This window comes from Primulina tabacum, chromosome 5 (genome assembly GCF_025594145.1).
Source record: "Primulina tabacum isolate GXHZ01 chromosome 5, ASM2559414v2, whole genome shotgun sequence".
Taxonomy (NCBI): Eukaryota; Viridiplantae; Streptophyta; class Magnoliopsida; order Lamiales; family Gesneriaceae; genus Primulina; species Primulina tabacum.
Genome location: NC_134554.1, coordinates 27,054,216 through 27,080,240, shown reverse-complemented (window position 1 = coordinate 27,080,240; position 26,025 = coordinate 27,054,216). Strand labels below are relative to the sequence as shown.

General features: G+C 35.5%; 1 protein-coding gene across 1 annotated transcript; it reads right to left on the bottom strand.

Annotated features, from left to right (window-relative positions):
- Positions 1 to 4,664: 4,664 nt before the first annotated feature.
- Positions 4,665 to 14,676, bottom strand: LOC142547382 (uncharacterized). Its single transcript, XM_075655643.1, has 6 exons — positions 14,291 to 14,676; positions 13,763 to 14,035; positions 5,616 to 5,776; positions 5,367 to 5,472; positions 5,173 to 5,298; positions 4,665 to 5,075 (listed from the first exon to the last, which is right to left on the bottom strand). The coding sequence occupies exons 1-6, from the start codon at positions 14,480 to 14,482 to the stop codon at positions 4,941 to 4,943; spliced, it is 993 nt and encodes a 330-aa protein (XP_075511758.1). The 5' UTR covers positions 14,483 to 14,676; the 3' UTR covers positions 4,665 to 4,940.
- Positions 14,677 to 26,025: the final 11,349 nt, after the last annotated feature.

Here is a 26,025-nt window from a genome sequence, read left to right as displayed (position 1 = left end):
TGCGTGCTGTTGTGATGGACTTCAGAATGGGATGGCAAGATGCCTTACCATTGGTCGAATTTTCTTATAATAATAGCTTTCAGACGAGTATTGGTATGGCATCGTTTGAAGATCTATATGGGAGACGATGTAGATCACCGTTATTCTGGGATGAGATTGGTGAGAGACAATTGACTGGACCTGAAATGATACAGAAATGAATGATAAGGTTCAGTTAATTCGGCAGCGGATGAAAGCTGCTCAGGATCGTCAAACGAGTTATGCGAATAAACGAAGACGACCCTTGGAATTCCAGAAAGGTGACAGAGTATTTTTGAAAATATCTCCCTTTATAGGCACTGTTCGATTTGGCATGCGAGAGAAATTATCTCCTCGTTATGTTGGTCCATACGAGATCCTTGATCGAGTTGGGGATCTTGCGTATCGGTTAGCATTGCCACCAGCTTTATCTGCCATTCATGATGTGTTTCATGTTTCTATGTTGAGAAAATATGAACCAGATCCATCACATGTGCTTGCACCTGATGAGGTTGAACTTGATCCTTCTCTTTCCTATGTTTAACAACCTGTTCGCATTATGGATCGAAAAGAAAATATATTGCGAAATAAATCGATTCCGCTAATTCGAGTGCAATGGACACGTCATGGTGTAGAGGAGTCAACGTGGGAGCTGGAGAGCAAGATGCGAGAATCATACCCGCATTTGTTTGATACTATTCCCCTGTTCCATTGTATTCAATGTATACTGATCCGTTTACTGATTTTAGTTTTGATATGTACTATAACTGGTGACATATTATATGTTTGCTAATGTTATGTATATGGAGATGTTTGAGATTTCGAGGACTAAATATTTTAAGTTGGGGAGAAATGTGAGACCCCGAATATAAAATAGCATTGATGGCATTTTCGTAAATAAGTTGAAAAATAATGAATTAATTTTAATGAACAAAATATGACATATTTGGGTCATATGAAGTCCAAATGATTCGAGATTTGGATATATCGTAGAAAACTCAAAGATTTAGAAGTTTCATGTTTTGAGTTTTGAAAAATTTGATCGTTTGACTGGTCCAAAAGAATATGCCGATGTTAAAATGTTAAATAGTATATATTATATTATATTATTTTATTAATATAATATAATATAATATAAGATTAAAATACATATATATGTGAAACTTACTTATGAATCTTCATTTATCAGAAGAGTTTTATCTGAAAGCTTCGAGAATGAGAAATAAGAGTTTTAAATTTTCTTTTCGGTCTTGCGACTTAACGGTTTATCCAATCGACGAACCGACTTCAGTTCTGGGATCGTTGACACGAGGTCTTCGATTTGAGGTATAAATTTCATAGTTTTTGTGATGTTTGAAATTCGTCGATTTTTGGAATAAATCCGATAAATTGTGAAATTATACAGAAATTGAAGATTGTTGAGTAGTGTATGATTTTAACGGAGTAAAGAAGATTATAGTGATGTTATTGATTGAAATAAATATGTTATTGATGTAGATAGACTATTATACTGATATCTTCAAGCTACATCAACTGGAAACGAAGAATTGAGGTATGTTGCGACCAGGTAACATACGACAGGTATCTGTATTATATGATATATGTTGGATTGATTTGACTGATTGGATTGAGAATATGTGTCTATATGCCTTAATTGTTGAGTTTATGTGCATACATGCGATGTATAAAATAAATGTTTTGTTAACACACATCGTTTGATGCATACATCGATACATGACATGCACGTTGAGCTATGATCCTTGGATACCCTGATATGATTTGATTGGATTCTGGGGTTTGTGAACACAATGCTATGTTTGGTATTACATGACCCTTAAAGACATAGATATTTGTGGCCCCGATGATTGGATATGAGATTTGGGATTTGATGGCGCTTTGTCGAGGCTATCATACGAGTATCCCTTATTGAGGCCGGTGTGCCAGCTCGAGCATTGATTTGATAGCGATTCGATTGATTCTGACATGTGCTCAGTGGATGGGCATTTGACTCGATACCTCCACGACATACATGCATTGCATACCATATATCATTGTTTAGATATCTGTGGTATATATGATTGGTTGTTCCATGCGGAGCTTTGCTCACCCCCAAGGGGGGGCTGTTGTCTTTGTGTGTGGACAATGGCAGGTACTCCAGGATATCAGGAGACCGGAGAGGGTACTTCTGGAGGGAGCCACAGCTTGGGCTGAGGTTTTATGTTTATGTCTTGTTTCCAGTATATATGTATATATATTTATATACCGGGGCATGTCCCGAGGATATGAGTCGTTTGTATATGATTGGCTTTGATTACGCGTGGGCATGTTTATGACGTGAGATTAAATACTATTTTTAGTATTCAAATAAGATGATTCGGGCTCATCGTAAAGAAAATTTAAACTCGTTTTCCGCTGTAAGTAGTTAATCCTAATCAGATTGCATTGTAATAACGATTAGGAGCTAAGGGCCCCACAGCTTTCGAGGGTCTTAGTTGGGCTGAATTAGGTTGTTTAAGGGTTGGTCATGTGTGATTAAGTCATGGTTTAAGTTTGGGAAACTTTGGCTGAGTTTCGAGTTAAATCGGATTAAAACCGGGACTTCGGTCCATGTTTAAATCGAATTATAGAATATAATGCATGAGCTCAAATTTACATCTAACAGATGATTTAAAATATGTTTTAAGGCTTTTTGATAAGTTTGAAAGGGTTCAGGTCGAAATTTTAAGGTACATGGCTAAAATGTTCAATTAGGGTTTTGAGGGGTACTCGGGTTATATTAGCAGTCCTAGCAGCGCCCTGATAATTAAAAATGCATGTTTAAAACGTATGCTAACTATGAATATGAATTTTTATGAAAATGTTGGAAAATACATTGCAAGTTTGGTTTTAAGAAAATATATATATATGCATGAATTTTACGAGTGATGAATACGAGGACATATTTTTGGAAGGAGATGAGTTGGTTGTGGCTAATACGAACACGAACACGAACATGTAATGCCAATGCTCAGTGGATGGGTAAAACTATCGCTGATGTCCTCACCGCCGGATACCGCGGTTATATGTAGATGAATTCATCGATCTAGAGCTGATACGAAAGTCACAACTAATGAACTGAATTCAATAAGGAAAAATGAACACGTATATGATGATATGTTATTATACGATTTGATATGACTTGACATGTTTACGTTCATGTTTACGTTTTTAAGGATCATGAAGCTTATTTTAATTACAGTACCTTTCACGGTTACATGATATGTATATGTATTTGTTACAACGGTACAGGTGTGTTGAGTTTTAGACTCACTAGGTGTGATTGATGCATGTGAGCATGACTTCGAGAAGACTAGAGGTGCAGAGGACTGATCTGGCGGAGCTGGTGGCGATAACCCGAGGACCTTGCGTTTCTTCCGCACTAGTATTTTATGATAAAAAAGCTTTCATGAATTGTTATGACTGATATGTTTAGGAGTGTTATGGATTGAATTTGAAATATTTATGCTATTTTTTCCTCTCTATTTTTATGTTTGTTTGGCTGTTTACGATTTTTAGATTTAACTGCAGTTGGTTCGTTCAGTTAGTCGGAATTATTTAATTTTTTAAAAGCGAATGATTCGATTTAATTATATGCATATGCGTATATATACTTCGGCTAATGCACTTAAAAATTAAAAAAATTTCTAGTTGCATTTAATTAGTAGACGTTTCAGAAATTATTGAGAGAAGATTGTTGAAAGCAATTTTCCCTTGTTGGTGAGCAATCAAGACACGTGGCGCTTAAGTTGTTGTACGATTTAAAATACTGGAGTTGCATCATTACCGTCGGCGATGATTTTTGGTAAAATGACAAGAGTTCATTCCTAAAATCTAAGATATTTAAATATTATTTTTTAACAGAACTAAATATTATACTTATAAAAATAGATGGTTTTAAACACAAGAGTTAGTTCGCTACTTCTTATTTAAAAGCAAATAAAATTAAAAAAAGAAGGAAAAAAAACATGACATGCTTTCATAATATAACCAAATAAGTAGAAATGTGGAATAGTGGAAGAATAATTGGTTTATTATAATCTAAATTACATATTCAAATCATATCTTGTACATATATATAATATAAAAAAAAAAACTTTCAATTCATTATATACTGCTCAATCATTTAAGGATATATTTAGATTGAGAAATTTAAAATTATTTATACTCATGATTTCAAATTCATTTGATTTATTAGGATTAATTTAATAAAAATGAATTTCAATTTATTTTATGTTAATTTATGCAAAAGTTTAATTAATTATAATAGACTCCAAAAGCATACTAGATAGGAGTAATTTAAATTCCAAATTTAAAATTCCTTCTCAAATCAAATTTTCATACAAATTAAATATATTTATCCAAATGCAACTTAAAATTCATTTTCTTTGCATATTGCAATTTTATGCCTCACAATCTATCCTTGACTAAAAACAGTTTTGTGCAAAGTTTAGGACTATATTTTTGGAATTAAAGCTCTTGAGAGTTGAATTTTCATGATATAAATTTATTTCGATTAAGACAAACTGTAGTAGTCTTATAAAAAAGACATAAATAATATGGAATTTATGTGATTTCAGATATACCAATGATTCAAGGATATGATCATATAGCAATAGGGGAAAAAAACTAATTGGTTTCTTCATCATCAAAATCACTTTAGCATCATGATTTCGCCCAAGTAAATGTCCCTAACTTGAATGACAATTAACAAAAAGAAGAAGACAGAAAGAAAGAAAACATGCACGGATATACAGCGACATTCATAACATATCTGGAGCTACTTCTTGTGTATTCTAGATTTGGGTTAGTTAGATTAAAGAGATGAAAGTGGCTGTTCTTTGTGAATTAACGTCACAGCAATCAAGTTTCGTCTCTGTCTGGAGCTACTTCTTGCGTATTCTAGATTCGGGTGAGTTAGATTGCAGACGCGAAAGTGGCTGTCTTTGTGAATCAGCGTCACTGTAATCGAGTTTCATCTCCAGTGTACTGTTTGTTCTTGGGCTAGACTTCCGTTTCCCCTGCAAACCAATTACATTGAATTTTATCCCTGCTGAGTATCTTCGATAGAAAAAAACAAACTCAATGCAATAGATATGTGCCTCACGCGCCACCAACCTTTCCAGAAGTACTGCTTGTGATCTTTCCACCGGAGGAAGAAATATGCATTTCTCTGTTACATTGCCGTATCAACCTTTGGTTTTCCTCATCTAGCTTGTTGCATACTTCAAACAGAACGTTCACCTGAAAATGCAAGGACATGTTTTAAGGAAGACGTGGAAGCTGAAGCATATATGCGCTCACGTGCATACCTCCTCTTCAGCTCTATTAAGGTTAACCTTTAAATGATCCTTATCATTTTCCAAGTTCTTAATTTCTGCTACCATTGCTACAATCTTTTGCGTCGCAGGCTTCAGGCTAGAATGAAAGAGGAACTTCAGAAATCATTCGACAAAAGCAGAAACAGAAGCATATCGAAATCTGAAGTGATATAATAGATAATGCTGTTTGATAACTTCCTAGGTAACATCAGTTGAATTACATTGAAATATTAGTCTCACCTACTCCACATTTTCAGTATTTTTGGGCAAACTTCGATTGCACTATTTGACTCCAAAAAGCAAAGTGCAGTTGTTTCTAAATCATCCTTGCCAAACATAGAAGTTAACAGTGAATCGAGTAACACTTGTTCCATATGCAGGCCGTTGTCAGGCACATCAACCTTCATTAATCACAAGAACAAAGTTGTTAGAATCAACAGAAGTGGATCTCCTGAACATTTAAGTAACACAACATAATTAACCAAATCCATCTGCATAATCCACTATACGTTGGGGGAAACATAAAGGCGAAACATATAGCTCACTAAAAGTAACATCCTACGCACACACAAAACTAATTAAGGAATAACAATACTACTATACCTACATGATCAAAATTTTCACCTATTACTGGAGGTTTCAGCTTCCAGAAAGTGAAAAGATTACATTACAGATTTTTGAACCCTTTATGTAACTTAGAAGCAGACACTTGGATCTTGCATTGACAGGCAAAGACTCCACAGAAGCATCTGAGGCAGAAGCATTCGAGATTTTATTAAAAAAAATTTGAACTTTGTAATATGACAGCCCTTTACAGCACAACCAACACATTTTCAACCAAATAACTATGTAGTTAACATAAATGACATCGTAAAAAATGGATGGCACATGGGACTGGGGTTTCACACAACAAATATTAAGATAGAATTATGTTGGATTACATTCCAAGGGCAATTGGTTACCGAGCTCGGGCATGAGAAATGACACTATCACATGGTGCCAACCAAAAATATGGGGACAAGAATGTTGTAGTTTGATGTACGGAAAGTGTGGGGATAAGAAAGTTCCCTATAATTCATTGATTAACCAAAAACGTACGAAGCTGAATTAAATAAGTCCTAGTCTACCAAAATATCCCTACAATACAGAAAGCAATATAATACTAATCAAAGTTTAAATTAAAGATACAAATAGATAATATCCTTGTCAACTAGACAAATATATAGATATTCAACATTCCCCCTCAAATTGGGTAGTATATGTCAGTCGTGCAAAGTTTGGACTACAAATCTTCAAAATTGGGTTGGTACAGGGATTTTGTTAAAATGTACTTAATCTGCAAATGTGAAGGGACGTAGTTGAGATTAAGTATTCTCTTCACGATCTTTTCACTTATGAGTGTCTATCAACTTCCTCATGCTTGGTCCCCAATCATGGTGAACTGGAGTTTTGGCTATCCTAATGGCTATCCAGTTGTCGCACATCAATTCTTCCAAATGGTTGTCTTCCATTTTCAACTCGTTGAGTAGTCTTTTAAGCCACATACCTTCACAAATTCCATGGGATAAAGCCCGAAACTCTGCTTCAGCACTTCTGTGAGCTGCAATTGATCGCTTCTAGCCTGCCAAGTAACTAGATTACCCCATACAAAAGTACAATACCCAAAAGTAGATCTTCTATCAATAAGAGAGTCGGCCCAATCAGCATCACTATACACTTTGATATTTGTGGTTGTGCGTTTTCTAAAAAGCAACCCATTTCCAAGCGTTCCCTATAGGTACCTCAATATTCGGTAGACTGCTTCCATGTGTTCCTCAACGGGTTTATTCTTGAATTGATTGATGACACTCACAACAAATTCAATATCAGGTCGAGTGTTTTCAAATTAATTTGAGAACACATTCTTCACATAGGCCATTTCTCCTTCATGATTTCCTGTGAGTACGATGTCAACAACATAAACAATGAGGAGTGAGATCTTTCCTTCATAGTGCTTCATGAATAAAGTATAATCAGACTGGCACTGTAGGTAACCATTTGTTAACACAATAGTAAATCGATGGAACCAGGCACGAAGGGACTGTTTTAGGCTATACAAAGATTTCTTTAACCTGCATACTTCGTTGTTCATAGTTTTGGTCATGAATCCCGGGGGAATGTCCTCAAGATCCACATTGAGAAATGCATTTTTGACATCTAGTTGGAATAAAGGCCAATCAAGACTTGGAGTAACTGATAAAAGTACTCGGACAGTGTTGAGTCTAGCAATTGGTGCAAATGTCTCTTGATAGTCAATTCCATACGACTGAGTGTATCTTCTTGCAACTAGTCGTGCTTTGTATTGTTCAACACTCCCGTCAGCCTTGTGTTTAATGGAGAGCTTTCATCAAAGACAGCTGATTTCCAATTTGGATCTTAGTGCAATGGGTTTATTATCAGTAACACAGAAAGTTGTAGTCAAGATAAGTAGTACCTTGGTCGTTTTCATGGGAAACAGGCTTTGGAGAAGTGTCAGTGGCTGGTTGATCTTATCTTGGACCGGTTTTGTTGACATTCCAGGTGAATGGCCTTTCTCCAAGAATAAACCTTGAGTGGTGTGTTTGGAGTAGTTTACTCAGGTGATGGAGTTTGTGGAGTATCATGAATTGTGGCTTCAGGTGGTTCGAAAAGTATAGGATCCCAATTTTGATATCCGATCATGTTGCTCTCCCCCAGAATAGAGCAATTGTGATAAAATGGCTCATCTTCAACGATCACATTCATTGAATTGTAGAATTTTCTCCTGAGCGTAGGGTAGCATTTATATCCTTTTTGATTTGGGGAGTATCCCAGAAAAATACACTCGATAGAGCGAGGAAAGATGATTAGTAGGATAGTGATGTAAAAGTGATACGTGTGTGCTTTGAAAGTTAGCAGATATCACAATGAACCAAAATAGGACTTACGTCGACGTCTGTGGCGCATAAACTATCCATCAGTGGGGACTGATTGTTGAGAATTGCGTGCCAATGATGGCTTGTGGGAAACAAGAGCAGACCCTATCAATAGTCGTTGTGTAAGGTGAGGATCCCAGCATCAATTTGCGATGGCTCTCTTCGTGTTGCACCTCGGAGAAGAAAGTCCGAAGGCTTGGCAGTTGGTTTGTTCCCATAATGCACCCCTTGACTTCATAAAGTGTGGTTTAGGCTCAAAAAAAACTTGAAGATCAGTTTCTTTTCCAATAGGTCTTTATATCGGGCTTAGTTATCCGGGTATTTCAAGTCATAGACTTTAAACAAGTTCAGCTTCTGCCAAAATTGGGTGAAGACAATAAAGTACGTAGGGACACTATTGTCACCCTGACGCAGATCGTGGAGTAATCATTCCGAAGGCTGGGCAGCAGTTGGTTTGTTCCCATAATGCACCCCTGACTTCATAAAGTGTGTGGTTTAGGCTCAAAAAAACTTGAAGATCAGTTTCTTTTCCAATATGTCTTTATATCGGTTTCTTTTCCAATATGTCTTTATATCGGGCTTAGTTATCCGGGTATTTCAAGTCATAGACTTTCAACAAGTTCAGCTTCTGCCAAAATTGGGTGAAGACAATAAAGTACATAGGGACACTATTGTCACCCTGACGCAGATCGTGGAGTAATCATTCAACTTTGAATAATACTGAGGTATTGTCACGGCAAGAATAAATGTCGCGGATGGCATCCCAAATCTCTTTGGCAAAATTGTAGATCAGGAAGTTTTCCCCAATGTAAGGCGTCTTCGAGTTAACGAGCCAAGAAATTACCATTTTGTTCTCGGCATTCCATGCTTTAAATTTGGAGTTGCCGGAATCCGGACATTTGGATAGCCTAATAAAATATCATTTTTTCCCTTGCCTCATGTGAACATCATGACAGACTGAGATTATTGGATATAATTATGCCCATCCAGTTTGTGGCAAATGATCGAGGTAGTGGGCGAGGAGTCGAGAAGAGTAGACAGGTGGTGGATTGTGATGAGGCGTCGGAAGAGAATGAAGATGTTGTGTTGCCGTATTCAGTCATGGGCTAGGGTTTTCCTGGTTCTTCTGATACCACGTAGTTTGATGCACGTTCACCGTGGGAGAAGAAAGTTCTCTATATTTCATTGATTAACCAAAAACGTACAAAGTTGAATTAAATAAGTCCTAATCCCTAAAATACATAAAGCAATCTAATCCTAATCAAAGTTTAAATTCAAAATACAAATAGATAATATTCTTATCAACTAGACAAGTATATAGATATTCAACACCTGTTAAAATAAAAATTGATATTATAAGCTTCCCAACACCTATTATCAAGGAAATTTTGAGTTGAATAAACTCTACAGTTCCATTCTTGGGTATTTTGAGGCCTGATTTTGGGAAAATAAGGTTCAAAGATGGCAAGGGAGAGTAGTAAAATGGAGAAAACATTGTAGAGATTGAGCTTTCCACCTACCATTCTCCTTATAAATCCCAAAAATATCCCACATACAAAGACAAAGATATTCAACTTTTCAATTAAAGGCCAATAAAATTCGCCTCGGCTCGTGCTTGTATGGTAAGGCATCAATCCACGGTGGAGAAAAAATTGGGTGAAAACATATTGAGATCAACAAGTTTCAACGAACAGATCGTGTTGATGTCGTTCACAATTTATTGCCAATGTGATGTAACAAGTTCACTTCATATTCTATCATTACGGACTTAGATCACTGGAGAAAATTCTGCCCATGTAGTTTATGGCAGGTGATCAAGACAATGAGTGAGGAGTCGGGAATGGCAGATACAAATGGTGGTGGTAGCTGTGATGAGGCGTCGGACGAGGGTGAAGCATTGTGTTGCCGTATTTAGTCCTGGGCTATAGGGTTTTCCTGGTTCTTCTGATACCATGTAGTTTGATGTACGGTGAGTGTGGGAGAAGAAAGTTCTCTCTAATTCATTGATTAACTAAAAACGTACAAAGCTGAATTAAATAACTCTTAGTCTACCAAAGTATCACTAAAGTTCTCTCTAATTCATTGATTAACTAAAAACGTACAAAGCTGAATTAAATAACTCTTAGTCTACCAAAGTATCACTACAATACATAAAGCATTTTAATCCTAATTAAAATTTAAATTCAAAATACAATAGAAAATATCCTTACCAACTAGACAAATATATAGATACTCAACACCTGTTAAACTAAAAGTTGATATCATAAGCTTCTCAACACTTTTTATCGAGGAAATTTTGGGTTGGATTAACTCTACAGTTGCATTCCTGGGTATTCAGAGGTCAGATTTTGGCAACGGAGAGAAGCAGAATGAGAAAACATTGTAGAGATTGAGCTTTCCACCCATCCACTTTTCCTTATAAATCCCAAAAATATCCCACATACAAAGACAGATATTAAACTTTTCAATGAAAGGCCAATAAAATTCGCCTCATTTTGTGCTTGTATAGTAATGCATCAATCCACAGTGGAGAAAAAATTGGGTGAAAACATATTGAGATCAACAAGTTTCAAAGAACTGAGTCGTGCGGATACCGTTCACAATTTATTGCCAATGTGATGTAGCAAGTTAACTTCATATTCTATCGTTACAGACTTAGACCACTGGAGAAAATTATGCCCATGTAGTTTATGGCAGGTGATCAAGACAGTGAGTGAAGAGTCGGCGAGGGCAGATACAAATGGTGGTGGTGGCTGTGATGAGGCGTCGGAAGAGGGTGAAGCGTTGTGTTGCTGTATTTAGTTATGGGCTAGGGTTTTCTTGGTTCTTCTGATACCATGTAGTTTGATGTACGGTGAATGTGGGAGAAGAAAGTTCTCTCTAATTCATTGATTAACCAAAAATGACAAAGCTGAATTAAATAACTCTTAGTCTACCAAATGATCCCTACAATACATAACGCATTTTAATCCTAATTAAAGTTTAAATTCAAAATACAAATAGAAAATATCCTTATCAATATTCAACACCTGTTAAACTAAAAGTTGATATCATAAGCTTCTCAACACTTGTTATCGAAGAAATTTTGGGATGGATTAACTCTATAGTTCCATTCCTGGGTATTCAGAGGTCAGATTTTAGCGACGGAGAGAAGTAGAATGAGAAAACACCCAAAAATATCCCACATACAAAGACAGATATTCAACTTTTCAATGAAAGGCCAATAAGATTCGGCTTATTTCGTGCTTGTATAGTAATGCATCAATCCATAGTGGAGAGAAAATTGGGTGAAAACATATTGAGATCAACAAGTTTCAAAGAACTGAGTCGTGCTGATGTCGTTCACAATTTATTGCCAATGTGATGTAGCAAGTTAACTTCATATTCTATCGTTACGGAATTAGACCAATGGAGATAATTCTGCCCATGTAGTTTATGGCTAGTGATCAAGACAATGGGTGAGGAGTTGGGCGGGCAGACACAAATGGTGGTGGTGGCTGTCATGAGGCATCGAAAGAGGGTGAAGACGTTGTGTTGCCGTATTTAATCATGGGATAGGGTTTTCCTGGTTCTTCTGATACTATGTAGTTTGATGTACGGTGAAGTGTGAGAGAAGAAAGTTCCCTGTATTTCATTGATTAACCAAAAACGTACAAAGCTAAATAAGTTTTAGTCTACCAAACTATCCTTACAATACATAAAGCAATCTAATCCTAATCAAAGTTTAAATTCAAAATACAAATAGATAATATCCTCATCAACTAGACAAGTATATAGATATTCAACACTTGTTAAATAAAAGTTGATATCATAAGCTTCCCAACACCTGTTGTCAAGGAAATTTTGGGTTGAATTAACTCTACAGTTCCATTCCAGGGTATTTCGAGGCCAAATTTTGAAAAAAAATTCAAAGATGGCAACAGAGAGAAGTAGAATGAGAAATCATTGTGGAGATTGAGCTTTCCACCAATCCACTTTCCTTATAAATCCCCAAAATATCCCACATACAAAGACAGATATTAAACTTTTCAAAGAAGACCAATAAAATTTGCCTTAGTTCGTGCTTTTATAGTAATGCATCAATCCGCAGTGGAGAACAAATTTGGGTGAAAACATATTGAGATCAACAAGTTATAAATAACAGAATCGTGCTAATGGCGTTCACAATTTATTGCCAATGTGATGTAGCAAGTTCACTTAATATTCTATTGTGACGGACTTAGACCACTGGAGATAATTTTGCCCATGTAGTTTATGGCAGATGATCGAAACAGTGGGTGAGGAGTCGGGGAGGGCAGACGACACGGGTGGTGGTGGTGGTGGCTGTGATGAGGCGTTGAAAGAGGATGAAGATGTTGTGCTGCCGTAATTAGTCATGGGCTAAGGTTTTCTTGGTTATTCTGATAACATGTAGCTTGATGTAAGGTGAGTGTGGGAGAAGAAAGTTCCCTGTATTTCATTGATTAACGAAAACGTACAAAGCTGAATTAAATAAGTCTAAGTCTACCAAACTATCCCTATAATACAGATAGCAATCTAATCCTAACCAAAGTTTAAATTAAAAATAAAATAGATAATATCCTTCTCAGCTAGACAAATATATAGATTTTCAACACCTGTTAAAATAAAAGTTGATTTCATAAGCTTCCCAACACCTATTATCAAGGAAATTTTGGGTTGAATTAACTCTACGATTCGATTCTTGGGTATTTTAAGGCCAGATTTTGGGAAAATAATGTTCGAAGATGGCAAGGGAGAGAAGTAGAATAGAGAAAACATTGTAGAGATTCAGCGTTCCACATATCATTCTACTTATAAATCCCAAAAATATCCCACATACAAGGACAGAAATATTCAACTTTTCAATTAAAGGCCAATAAAATTCGCCTCAGCTCATGCTTGTATGGCATCAATCCACGGTGGAGAAAAGAATTGGTTGAAAAGATATTGAGATCAACAAGTTTCAAAGAACAGAGTCGTGCTGATGGCATTCACAATTTATTGCCAATGTGATGTAGCAAGTTCACTTCATATTCTATTATGAATATTAGGAATTATCTCATCAGGATTTCAATTTTTTAATCCTCGAAAAACAAACCAGTCAACAATTATATTTCTATCATCCAACAAATTACCAGCTATACTACTAAAGCCCACAGCTCGAAATTTCCAAAATGTTTTGTTAAACCTTCAAAAAGCTTCAGGACACCTATTTAGTTGCTTTTTTCTGATAGTCTACTGCAAAATAACAAGAACGCAAGCATATAATTCTGAGAAGTAGCGTTCTTATTTCTTCCTAATATATGTTACAGAAAGATACAAATGGATCATGCGCACACTACCGTGGAAATCTGGTCCTCCTCTTGGTTAATTATGAGGATGCTTAACATATAATGCATGATAAAGTTCAACTAAGCAACACCATTGACTTAAGATAGTCATGACATGAATTACCGTATGTGCCTCAGCCCATAACTTAAAAAATTGCAACTCTTCTAACAATTTCTTGTTCTGCTCCACCAATTCTTGGTTTCGAGATTCAGCTTCCTTGCCTTTCTCATCTGTCTCATTTGCAAAATCCATTAATGCTTCACGATCTTGTTCGTAAAGCAAGCACTCCCTCTCCCATTTGTTGCTCTGCTCCAACAAATTGGTGCATTCCACAGCCAATTTTTGGTTTTCATCCACAAATTTCTTTAAAGCAATTGCATTCATACTCGCCTCTGCCTGAACATATAAAAAGTCGAAACTTTTTTCAAATCTCACACAAAATGCAAGTGTGCAGAAGTGGAAAAAACAAAGGGTGAGTGTAAAAAACCTAGCCCACTCAAATTTATATATTAAATCATATTCCTGACTTGAACAGTAAACATGAGTCAGAGAAAAGCATAAATTAAGACCTAAAATCTTTATGCAACGTTTTCTTTTCCAAATTGAACAAAGACATGAACGTGGGAGAAAATCAGGGATAAGAGTAAGAACCCTAGCCCGTTCGATAATTTCGTGTTTCTCTCTCATTTTGGATTGCAGAGACAGATATTTTTGGCGGAGACAAAGGTTGGCTGCTTCGACTGCATGAAGCTTATCAAGCACGGTGTTGGAGGGCACCGGGAGGCCCACGCTGTGATCGATTGATTCTCGAATATAATCCTCTGTTTCCTGCGGAAGTTCCATTATTGCAAAAAAACACCGATTAGGGTTTGCTTCCAATAAAACACCGATTAGGGTTTGCTTCCAATATTGATTGGAAATTTTGGGGAAATTACGGGGGATGGATTCTTGCAAAAATTTGGCCGTTTCGACTATATATACATATATGTGTGTGTATATATATACGCACGAGCATAGAGGGGTCGTTTGTTCGAAGAAACTAGCCGTTGAATGGTCAGATTGGCCAAGGGTCAATTTTCCGATTTAATTTAGCGCAGTGACCCTGAAATATATATGTGAAAATAACACCACGATTTTTATTACAATGTTTCCATTTTATATTTATTTATATTTTTTGGTTGGTTATAGTCTTATAAAAACATAATATATCGACATTTTGTAATAAAAAAATCTTTATTTCATTTTCTGACAGAATCTCTATTGCTAGATTCACATTAAATATCTTATAAAATTTTTAAATATTTAATAAATTTAATAAAGCCCATATTTTTTATTATAAAATTAAGCTATGGAAGTATTTGAATAAAACAAATAATCGGAGATAAATTTGAGACGGAGAAAGACAGATCTGGTGAGTTTTAGGCAAAAATATCGAGAACATTATATTTAATGTTGTAAATCATAAGTTAGAAGCTAGATTAATCGAGAGAATTCATAGTATCAATACTCGGTGCAATTTTCATTGAATTCAATCACCATATTTATAGAGAAAAGTGGAATAATACAATAATTACATATATTATCTTAGTCATATTTATCTTGATGACAAATAACTCAAATATAATCAAATATGTATAATCATCTACAACAAGAATATATTTATAACACTCACTCTTATATGATTATTTTCACAACAATTGATTTGTAAAAAATCTCCATTTGGCAAGATGGATGCTTGGTAAATTTATCGGATTCAAATGATGTCTCGTTAAACCTTCACGGTAAAACCTATGAGAAATACCTGAGCGAAGAAAATATAATACAATAATAAATACTTCTTTGAATGTCCTCCCAACGATGGATGTGCCTCGTTAAAAACAAACTAGGAAAACCTCAATGAGACAAAATTTTTAAAAAAGAAAAAGAGTACGACATCTCTTGTTATTTGTTAATTGTCTCATTAAAAATCTTGTCATGAAAAACTGCTGGGAGAAATCATAGACAGTGAAAAAAGAGCACAACTCTGATTGTTCTCTCTATTGCAAACATCACTTGAAATTATTAACTCTTCGTACTCGATCTTGTACACTGATTTTCCAAAAGTTGATGCAGGTGATGAGTTTGTAAAAAGATCAGTCGTATTATCTTCAGTTGTAGACTTTATGTGTAAATTAATAGTCTATTTGAGATTGCGAAAGAAAACTGGCCATGTACCTTACTGGTAGTCAATGTCTTTGAGTTGGGAAAAAGATACACATCACTATGGTAATTTGTGAGATATGATGATGCATAAATTGCTCTTATATATGGTACTTCAAGACCAAATATTTTTTCTTCATCTTCAATTAGCAAATAAAGATTTTTTTAGCATCAAATTGTCAAAAAATCATCAATAGATGTGACTTATAAATGTAAAAGTATTTCACTTGAAACATCTACACGTTTTTAAAAGTGCGGAAATATATATTTTTTAAAAGCTCGTACTTACAAACTATCACTTAAAATAATCGTATTTATTTGACAATAAAAATATTGCAGTTTAAAATAACCAACATCAAACGTAAACGTAAATGAGTAAAAATCGTAATATCCTCAACGTACATAAAATGTTTAACTCCTCTCAAATCTCATAAATAAATATGCGGTCCTCGGGTTGTGTCACCGCACCAGTGCTGCCTTGCTCAGAGTCCAGCACCTCCAGTCTCCTCAGAATCTAGCTCACCTGCGCCACACACGCCTAGTGAGTCTAAAGACTCAACACACCTGTACCAGAAATAACAAGTACATATACGTAGCACACAGCAGTGAAAAATAGCATAATCAACATACATTTCATGTCTGCAATAAAATCGTATACGTAATCGTGTCCTGTCAAAACATTGTAAACATCATAGCATGTATAATCGTATCAGAATATATGTGTTAAATTTCTTAATTTGAATTCCGTTCATTAGCTGTGACTTTCGTATCATCGTGTCAATCAATGGATCCATCTACGTGTAACCGCGGTACCCGTGTTAGAGTAGGTGCCCGTCGAACCAAGTGTTGGCCGAGGGTTCATGTTGAAACTCTATGTATAAACAATCTTTACTTTAATAATATTTGAAATTATTGTTTTGGCACATCTTTATCTGTATACCCATGCTAATTGCATAGATAATGTGACGCCTGGTTTAGGAATTCATAATTATTCCCTTACTAAGTGCCACATTTTTTTCTATCTTTATTGAACTTCTATTTTTATTTTTACCATTATTATTATTATAAAGATATTGTAGATAAAAAGATTATCTACAAATATTTACATTCTTATTTCAACTATGTAAAATTATTTTACAGCGGAAGTTTAACATTCATATGTACAATTATGTTACAGCGAAAGTTTAACATTCATTTATAAACAGATCATCCCAACTTTCAAATGCTCTTATTTCAGCTTCAGTTATTTTCCTCTTGTTCCAATTCGGGGGTTCCTGTGTCTGGAAATTACAATAGACGAAAAGAAACAGAGGGTTAAGTCTTTGAGGACTTAGTGAGTTTAAATTAGTATATGGCTTTTAAATAACACTTCATCATAATTATGCATGAAATAATAGGCATAAAAATTTAGATATTATGAATGATATGCAATGAAATAATAGATAAATGAAAATTCTATAAATTAACATTGGTGGCTCTAATTGAGCATGTTTTACGAGCCGGGTGAACCATTCTCCGGACCGAAATATTCGGTGCGCGTTGTTCAGATGAACCATATATCCGGTACTTTTGACCCGTTGTTCATTGGACTCATTTTTCGGGCCGAAGCCACGTTGTCCAGTGGACTCAATTTTCGGACCGAAATCCGTTGTCCATGACTCCATTCATTAATGGTATATCAATCCATTCATAAATATGCAAGAAAATATATCAGTAATTGAAATGAACTGTGGCTGATATTTGAACATTAAATAAATGCTATTGAAATTTCCAGGCCAAATGCCAAAGGCTTTAATAGAAGAATGAATAGTAATTTTCTCACCTAATAACTTACAGTTTAGGCTTGATTAATAATCCGAGTTGCTGGAACAAGTCCTAAAAATATATTATGAATGATATTTATATGTTAGAGTTTTTAAGTGACTAGCTGATCATTTTCAGATTATTTTTTTGTTCAAAATTTAACCCGGTTGATTTTACTTAAGTTTGCAAAATTCATATTAATTAGAATATATCTCCAAACATTACGAAAGTTGGCCAAAAAGTCGGAAATATCACCAGGAATGTTCGGCTGCCGGAGAAACGCCGATCCGGCGACGCATGCAGTACACGCGTCGACGGTGCCGGCGCGTGAGTAGCCTTTCGATGGCCACGCGCGGCCGGATTTTTTCCAGATTATGTAACTTTTGAAGATATTTAATTCTTCTGTTGAAAGTATTTTCAAATTCCTACCCGATCAATACCAGAATTAAATATCGTCGTATGGTTAACTAAGGTACTCCGGCATTCCGAAAATGTTAGTTCCGGCAATATTTTGGGACGACGGGCGGTATGTACCTCATCTATGCAACAAAAGGTACAACAGCTATAAGAAAAATAAGAGTAGATTACCTTGCTTGAAATGGAATTCCGATACCGTTTCTCGGAATGTCTTTGTTTGCTTTTTGTGGTTTTTGAGCGATCCTTTTACGTCACCACCAATGCTATATTGCTTTACGATATGAGGTGAATAACTGGTGATTTATTGGGAGTTTTCGGAAAGGGCATAACTTTTTCTTCTATTTTCTTTCTCTCCTTTTCCCTTTCCTCTCTTCCTCTCTCTTTTTTTTTTCGTTTTCTTCTCTCTCGGATGACCTTGTGAATGGATTCAGCTATATATATAGCCGAGGATCCATATTTATCCTTTTATTATTATTTTTTTATTTTTATTTATTTATTTATTAAATGAAAAAATGTTATGTTTATCCAAACTTAATATTATTATATTCGTGTATCTAATTATTGAACATAATTATCTTATATTGAACTTAATAATTATTGTAATTAATTACTTAACATATATGTTGAGTTTGATTATAATATTTTATTATATTTTGGGTATTTGATTTTGGAATGAGAACCTCATAGTGCTTGATGAATTTTTAAGTGTATTGTAATGTATTTTAATGTATTTCTAGATACTTTGGACAAATAAAATTTGTACAGAAAAATAATGTGATAACATTTTAAAAGTGAAAATGGTAAAATTTATACTAATAGAAATGCATTTATGCACCTTTGTTTTTAGGGTGTCACAATATCCCCTCCTTTTAAAAATCTGGTCCCTAGATTTAAGAGTTATTGGAATAAATGAGGATATTGACATCTCATATCTTTATCTGTTTCCCACGTTGCTTCTTCAATGTTGTGGTTTTTCCATATGACTTTTATCAACTGAATTGGTCGTCCACGAAGTTCCTTTATTCTTTGGTCCAAAATCTTCACAGGTTGTTCTTCATATGTTAGATTTTCTTCTAGATCTATCTGTTGGTGGTCAACTAATTGGGCTGTGTCTACTTTGCATTTCCTTAATTGTGATATGTGGAATACGTTATGTATACCAGATATATTTCCAGGTAGAGATAGACGATAAGCCACAGTGCCTATTCGTTCTATTACTTCAAAAGGTCCAACAAATCGAGGATGCAACTTTCCCTTCTTTCCAGTACGCTTGATTCCTTTTCTTGGTGATACTTTTAGTAATACGAAATATCCAACTTCAAATTTCAAATCTTTCCGCCTCTTATCTGCATAACTCTTCTGTCGACTTTGAGCTGTTTGTATTCGTTGCCTGATAAGTTGTATTTTGTCGATAGCTTCTTGTATAATGTCAGGCCTGATTGCTCGTTCTTGTCCATTCTTTGTGCCTCTCCATTCATCCATATCCCAGTTAAGAGGAGAGCGACATTTTCTTCCATATAATGCTTCATATGGCGCCATTTTATGAAAATTCAACTAGAGACAAATGTTTTCCCCAGTTTGCCCCAAAATCCAGCACACATGCGCGAAGCATGTCTTCCAATATTTGAATGGTTCGTTCAGACTGACCATCGGTTTGCGGATGTGCTGCTGTGCTAAAATTTAATTTGGTACCAAGGCATTCCTGAAGTTTTTTCCATAATCTTGACGTAAACTTCGGATCTCTATCAGATACTATGGTAGTGGGGATACCATGTAACCGTATAATTTCCTTCTGATAAAGTTCAGCCAGTTTTTCCACCCCATATTTGTGACTTATGGGTATGAAATGTGCTGACTTGGTCAAGCGATCAACGATTACCCATATGCTATTAAAACCTCCTGTGAGCTGGGGTAATCCGGTCACAAAGTCCATAGTTATTTGATCCCATTTCCATTCTGGTATAGGAAGTGGTTGCAAAAGACCTGCTGGTTTTTGATGTTCAGCTTTTATCATTTGGCAAGATAGGCATTGTGAAATGAAATCTGCAATATATCGTTTCATTTCTTTCCACCAGAAGTGTTTTTTAATCTCTTGGTACATCTTAGATCCTCCTGGATGAATGCTGATCCGAGACTGATGTGATTTTTCCATTATTTCCTTTTTCATTGAGCTAGGCACACAAATACGGTCATGATAGCATAGTATTCCTTGTGAATTGGTGACGAAATTGGTATCAGTACGGAGTTTTTAAACTTCTTGGTCCAAATCTTGATTTTGCTTAATTCTGGCATGAAATTCAGGTTCAATTCTCAATCCGGCCAAGTGCCCAAGGGAATGGATGTGTACCCATTCTCTTACTTCTTTAATTTCCAAACAAGCCATGCTAATCTTTCTACTTAAAGCATCAGCCAATACATTAGCTTTACCTGATTGATAAAGAATGGAACAATCGTAATCTTCCAAAAATTCAATCCATCTTCTTTGCCTCATGTTCAGCTCTTTTTGAGTAAATAAATACTTCAGGCTTTTGTGGTCTGTATAAATATCAAAAGTGGAACCGTACAAGTAGTGTCTCCATTTTGCTAATGCAAACACTATTGCTCCTAATTCCAGATCATGAGTGGGATAATTTAACTCGTGATTCTTTAATTTTCTAGATGCATATGCAATAACTTTATCGTTTTGCATTAATACACATCCAAAACCTTCTTTTGAGGCATCTGTGTAAACCACAAATCCTTCTGTCCCTTCTGGTAAAGCTAATACAGGTGCACTTGTAAGCATTTTTTTTAATTTGCAAAAACTTTTCTCACACTCATCATTCCATAAGAAAGGGTTGTCTTTGCGAGTTAGCTGTGTCAGGAGGACAACAATTTTCGCAAAATCTTTAATGAATCTTCGGTAGTATCCTGCTAAGCCGAGAAAACTTCTAATTTCTGTGATGTTGATTGGTTGTTTCCAAGATATGGCTTCTATTTTTTCAGGATCTACTTCCAGTCCTTTCTTAGAGATAAAGTGGCCAAGAAATGACACTTTCTCTAGCCAAAATTCACACTTACTGAATTTGGCATATAATTGATGCTCTTTCAAAGTTTTGAGAATCAATCGTAAATGTTGAGCATGTTACTCGTGATTTCTTGAAAATATCAAAATGTCATCTATGAATATGACAACGAATTTATCCAAGAATGGTTGGAATATTCGATGCATCATATCCATGAAAGCTGCAGGAGCGTTGGTTAATCCGAATGGCATTACCACAAACTCATAGTGTCCATAACGGGTATTAAAAGCCGTTTTGGAGATGTCATCCTCCTTAATTCTCAATTGGTAATATCCTTGTCGCAAATCAAGTTTTGAATATACTTGAGATCCTTGTAAAACATCAAACAATTCTTCGATATGCGGGAGATGATATTTGTTTTTGATGGTAACATTGTTAAGTTCTCGATAATCAATGCACATCCTTAGAGTTTCATCTTTCTTTTTGACTAATAATACAGGAGCACCCCATGGAGATGTACTAGGCCGGACGTATTTCTTGTCCATGAGTTTAATTCTTTTAACTTTGAAAGTGCCATTCGGTATGGAGTTTTAGATCTGGGTTGTGCTCCAGGTATTAGATCAATGGAAAATTCTACGTCTCTCTGAGGAGGTAAAGTATTGATCTCTTCAGGAAAAACCTCTGGAAATTCTTGTACAACTGAGATTTCTGAGATCTTGATTTGATCTTTTGGCTTATTTATCAAATAAGCTAGAAATCCTTGTCCATTGTCTTTTAGTATAGCTCTAGCTTCTGCGGTTGATACTATTCCCATGGTATGGTTAGCTTTGGAAATGATTGGATGAGAAGTTTGAAGATAAACTTCTTTTGTGTAGCAATTGAGTTGAGCTTGGTGTCTATATAACCAGTCCATTCCAAGAATAATATCATAGTTTTTGATAGGTAATTCAATCAAATCTGCTAGATATTCTTTTTCTTGGAAGTTTAAGGGACAGTTTCTGTAAATGATGTCAGTAATCATCGTTGTCCCTAAAGGTGAGCAAATTTCGAAGCTATATGGTAGCTGCTCAAATAACAGTGGTAATTTACGTACAAAAACTTTTGAGATAAAAGAATGAGTAGCTTCTGAATCAAATAAAGTTTTTGCAGAACTGGATAATATGGTAACAGTACCTTCTACGACTGCAGTGGGGTCAACTTCCTCCTCTTGGTTTCCTAAGAGGGCATATGCTCGAGCAGGTATCTTTGGCTTTGTTGTGGGTTGGGTCTTTTGCGTTCTTTTTGGACAATCTTGAATACGGTGTTGCTCACTTCCGCAAATAAGACATTTCCCACCTTTTCTCCAGCACTTTTCTTCTTCATGATTTGGTAATCCACAATATCCACACTTTTAATTGTTGTTTCTTGGAACTTTTCCTTTGACAGCTTCTCCTTGCCTGACTGGTTGTGTTCTCTTTTCAAATTTTCTTTTCCGGTTATTATCCTCAAAAGGGTTGGGTTTCCTGATTTTCTTTTCTTCTTCCTCTTTTTTAAGAAGTGTCTTGATGTCTTCTTCCACTCATAGGGCTTGATTAACAGCAGAAACATAACTGGTAACTTCTGTGGACAGTGTTGCCCAACAAATATCGAGCTTTAACCCTTGAACAAATTTTTTCATTTTTCTTACCTCATCTTCCATGTAGTGTGGTGCATAATGTATAAGACCGTGAAATTCTGCCTCATATTGAGCTACGGTCATGTCACCTTGGACTAAATCCATAAATTCACGTTCTCGGGTATTTAATATAACTTGAGTTATATATTTACCTTCGAACTCTTGCAGAAAATTTTCCCACGTTTTTGGGGTGTGATCTTTGTCCACCTATGTTCCACTATACGCCACCAGTTATGAGCTGCTTCTTCAAATAAGTAAGTGGAAAAATTCACCTTTGGTTCTTCAGAATAATTGGAATAGAGAATATTTTGTTGATTTTGCTTAGCCAAGATTCTGCTTGATACGCATCTGGTTTGCCTTCAAACTTTGGCGGCTTGAATCTCAAAAATCTCTCAAGAGCTCGATCATTTGCCTCAGTGCGATGTTCTTGAGCTTGTTCATGAGGTCGTGGTTGATTTTGCTGACAAAACTGCACAAATTGATGCATTATTTCAAACATATTTTGTATGTTTTGTTCTTGGGGGGATTATGTTGAGCGTTTCTGGAATTTCCACCAGTTGCCGAGTTGTGGTCATCTTGAGGGGGGATGTCTTGTCCGATTCTGACTTGAGTACTATTTTGTGAAGACGTCATTCTAAACACATAAATGTAAAAAATGAACATATCTTGCAATGAATGTACATAGTTATGTTAGAGGGTAAACAGTTAGTTTTATTTATAAACAAGACATGTTTCAAATATTTACAATACCCAAGCAAAATACAAACAGAACAAGCAAACTGAGTCATCATGCCTACAAAAAAATGATGACCATGATAATCATCATGCCTACAAAAGATGATGATTATTAATACTAGTTATATACTAGTGCCAAATAGTCATTGTCTTCATTCGTCGTCGGAGAGATCTATAAAAGTTGTGTGGCTCGAGCCTTCATTTGTGCTTATGGTTCCCATGGTAACATTTTGATCCGTATTCGGCCGTGATGTATGTGGTTCAACTGGGTCCGGTTCATAACTAAGCTCATTTTCATTTTCACTTTCAGGTAGGATAGTCATTGGAATAAATTCATCTACTCCAAATACAAAGTTTTCCCACATGGGGTCAGGAAGAAATTCAACTTCCGATGACTGCAATAGATAATCTTTTATCATAAAGGGTCTTGATCTATTGTTGTGTTCATGATTCCAGAATATTCTGCAAAAGGGGCTAGTACATACTCTGGAATACTACTACCTCCGGTTTCAAATGTGTTAGTGATGGGAGGAGCTGTGGTCTGATTTGTGTAAGATGGACCGATAACACCAGGTTCCATTCCGTGGATAGATTGATAAACCAGTTCACGCCCATGCATGATTAAGTGGTCAATGTGGATCGAAGGGTGTGATACTCCTTTTAAGAAACTAATCAAACCTCGGTCATAAAATTCATGCATGTCTAGTAAGTATATAAGAGTGCGGTCTCTTTCATACAGTACATGACCTAATTCTCCCTGATATGCTAGATTATCAGCCCTCATCCGTTCTTCAATAAATCCATGAAAAGTTTCAGTTGTTCCAAAGGTTTCAAAATGCTCCCGATACATGTTCACTAGACATTTCAAATCTGAGTTTTCTTTGCTTAATTTTGCTATTTCTTCCTCCATTTGTTTGATGATTATAGTTTGTTTTTTCTTTGATGTCCCACTAGACTCCGTCATCCTGAAAGGAAAACATTTCAATTATGAAGACAACATAAATATTAACGTATGACATTATAATAAACCTTAGGCTCCTGTCTCTAGGCTCTAAGAAACCTAGGCTCTGATACCACCTCTGTGACGCTTGCTTTAGGAATTCATAATTATTCCCTTACTAAGTGCCACATTTTTTTTCTATCTTTATTGAACTTCTATTTTTATTTTTACCATTATTATTATTATAAAGATATTGTAGATAAAAAGATTATCTACAAATATTTACATTCTTATTTCAACTATGTAAAATTATTTTACAGCGGAAGTTTAACATTCATATGTACAATTATGTTACAGCGAAAGTTTAACATTCATTTATAAACAGATCATCCCAACTTTCAAATGCTCTTATTTCAGCTTCAGTTATTTTCCTCTTGTTCCAATTCGGGGGTTCCTGTGTCTGGAAATTACAATAGACGAAAAGAAACAGAGGGTTAAGTCTTTGAGGACTTAGTGAGTTTAAATTAGTATATGGCTTTTAAATAACACTTCATCATAATTATGCATGAAATAATAGGCATAAAAATTTAGATATTATGAATGATATGCAATGAAATAATAGATAAATGAAAATTCTATAAATTAACATTGGTGGCTCTAATTGAGCATGTTTTACGAGCCGGGTGAACCATTCTCCGGACCGAAATATTCGGTGCGCGTTGTTCAGATGAACCATATATCCGGTACTTTTGACCCGTTGTTCATTGGACTCATTTTTCGGGCCGAAGCCACGTTGTCCAGTGGACTCAATTTCCGGACCGAAATCCGTTGTCCATGACTCCATTCATTAATGGTATATCAATCCATTCATAAATATGCAAGAAAATATATCAGTAATTGAAATGAACTGTGGCTGATATTTGAACATTAAATAAATGCTATTGAAATTTCCAGGTCAAATGCCAAAGGCTTTAATAGAAGAATGAATAGTAATTTTCTCACCTGATAACTTACAGTTTAGGCTTGATTAATAATCCGAGTTGCTGGAACAAGTCCTAAAAATATATTATGAATGATATTTATATGTTAGAGTTTTTAAGTAACTAGCTGATCATTTTCAGATTATTTTTTTGTTCAAAATTTAACCCGGTTGATTTTACTTAAGTTTGCAAAATTCATATTAATTAGTATATATCTCCAAACATTACGAAAGTTGGCCAAAAAGTCGGAAATATCACCAGGAATGTTCGGCTGCCGGAGAAACGCCGATCCGGCGACGCGTGCAGTACACGCGTCGACGGTGCCGGCGCGTGAGTAGCCTTCTGATGGCCACGCGCGGCCGGATTTTTTCCAGATTATGTAACTTTTGAAGATATTTAATTCTTCTGTTGAAAGTATTTTCAAATTCCTACCCGATCAATACCAGAATTAAATATCGTCGTATGGTTAACTAAGCTACTCCGGCATTTCGAAAATGTTAGTTCCGGCAATATTTTGGGACGACGGGCGGTATGTACCTCATCTATGCAACAAGAGGTACAACAGCTATAAGAAAAATAAGCGTAAATTACCTTGCTTGAAATGGAATTCCGATACTGTTTCTCGGAATGTCTTTGTTTGCTTTTTCTGGTTT

What these genes read in the sequence shown, in the direction of transcription:
- LOC142547382 (XM_075655643.1), bottom strand. Translation starts at nt 14,482, where the DNA reads ATGGAACTTCCGCAGGAAACAGAGGATTATATTCGAGAATCAATCGAT. An exon ending in TATGGGCTGAGGCACATACG is followed by an intron (nt 5,777 to 13,762) that starts GTAATTCATGTC and finishes TGATTAATGAAG; the next exon opens with GTTGATGTGCCTGACAACGG. An exon ending in CAAGCAGTACTTCTGGAAAG is followed by an intron (nt 5,076 to 5,172) that starts GTTGGTGGCGCG and finishes ATTGGTTTGCAG; the next exon opens with GGGAAACGGAAGTCTAGCCC.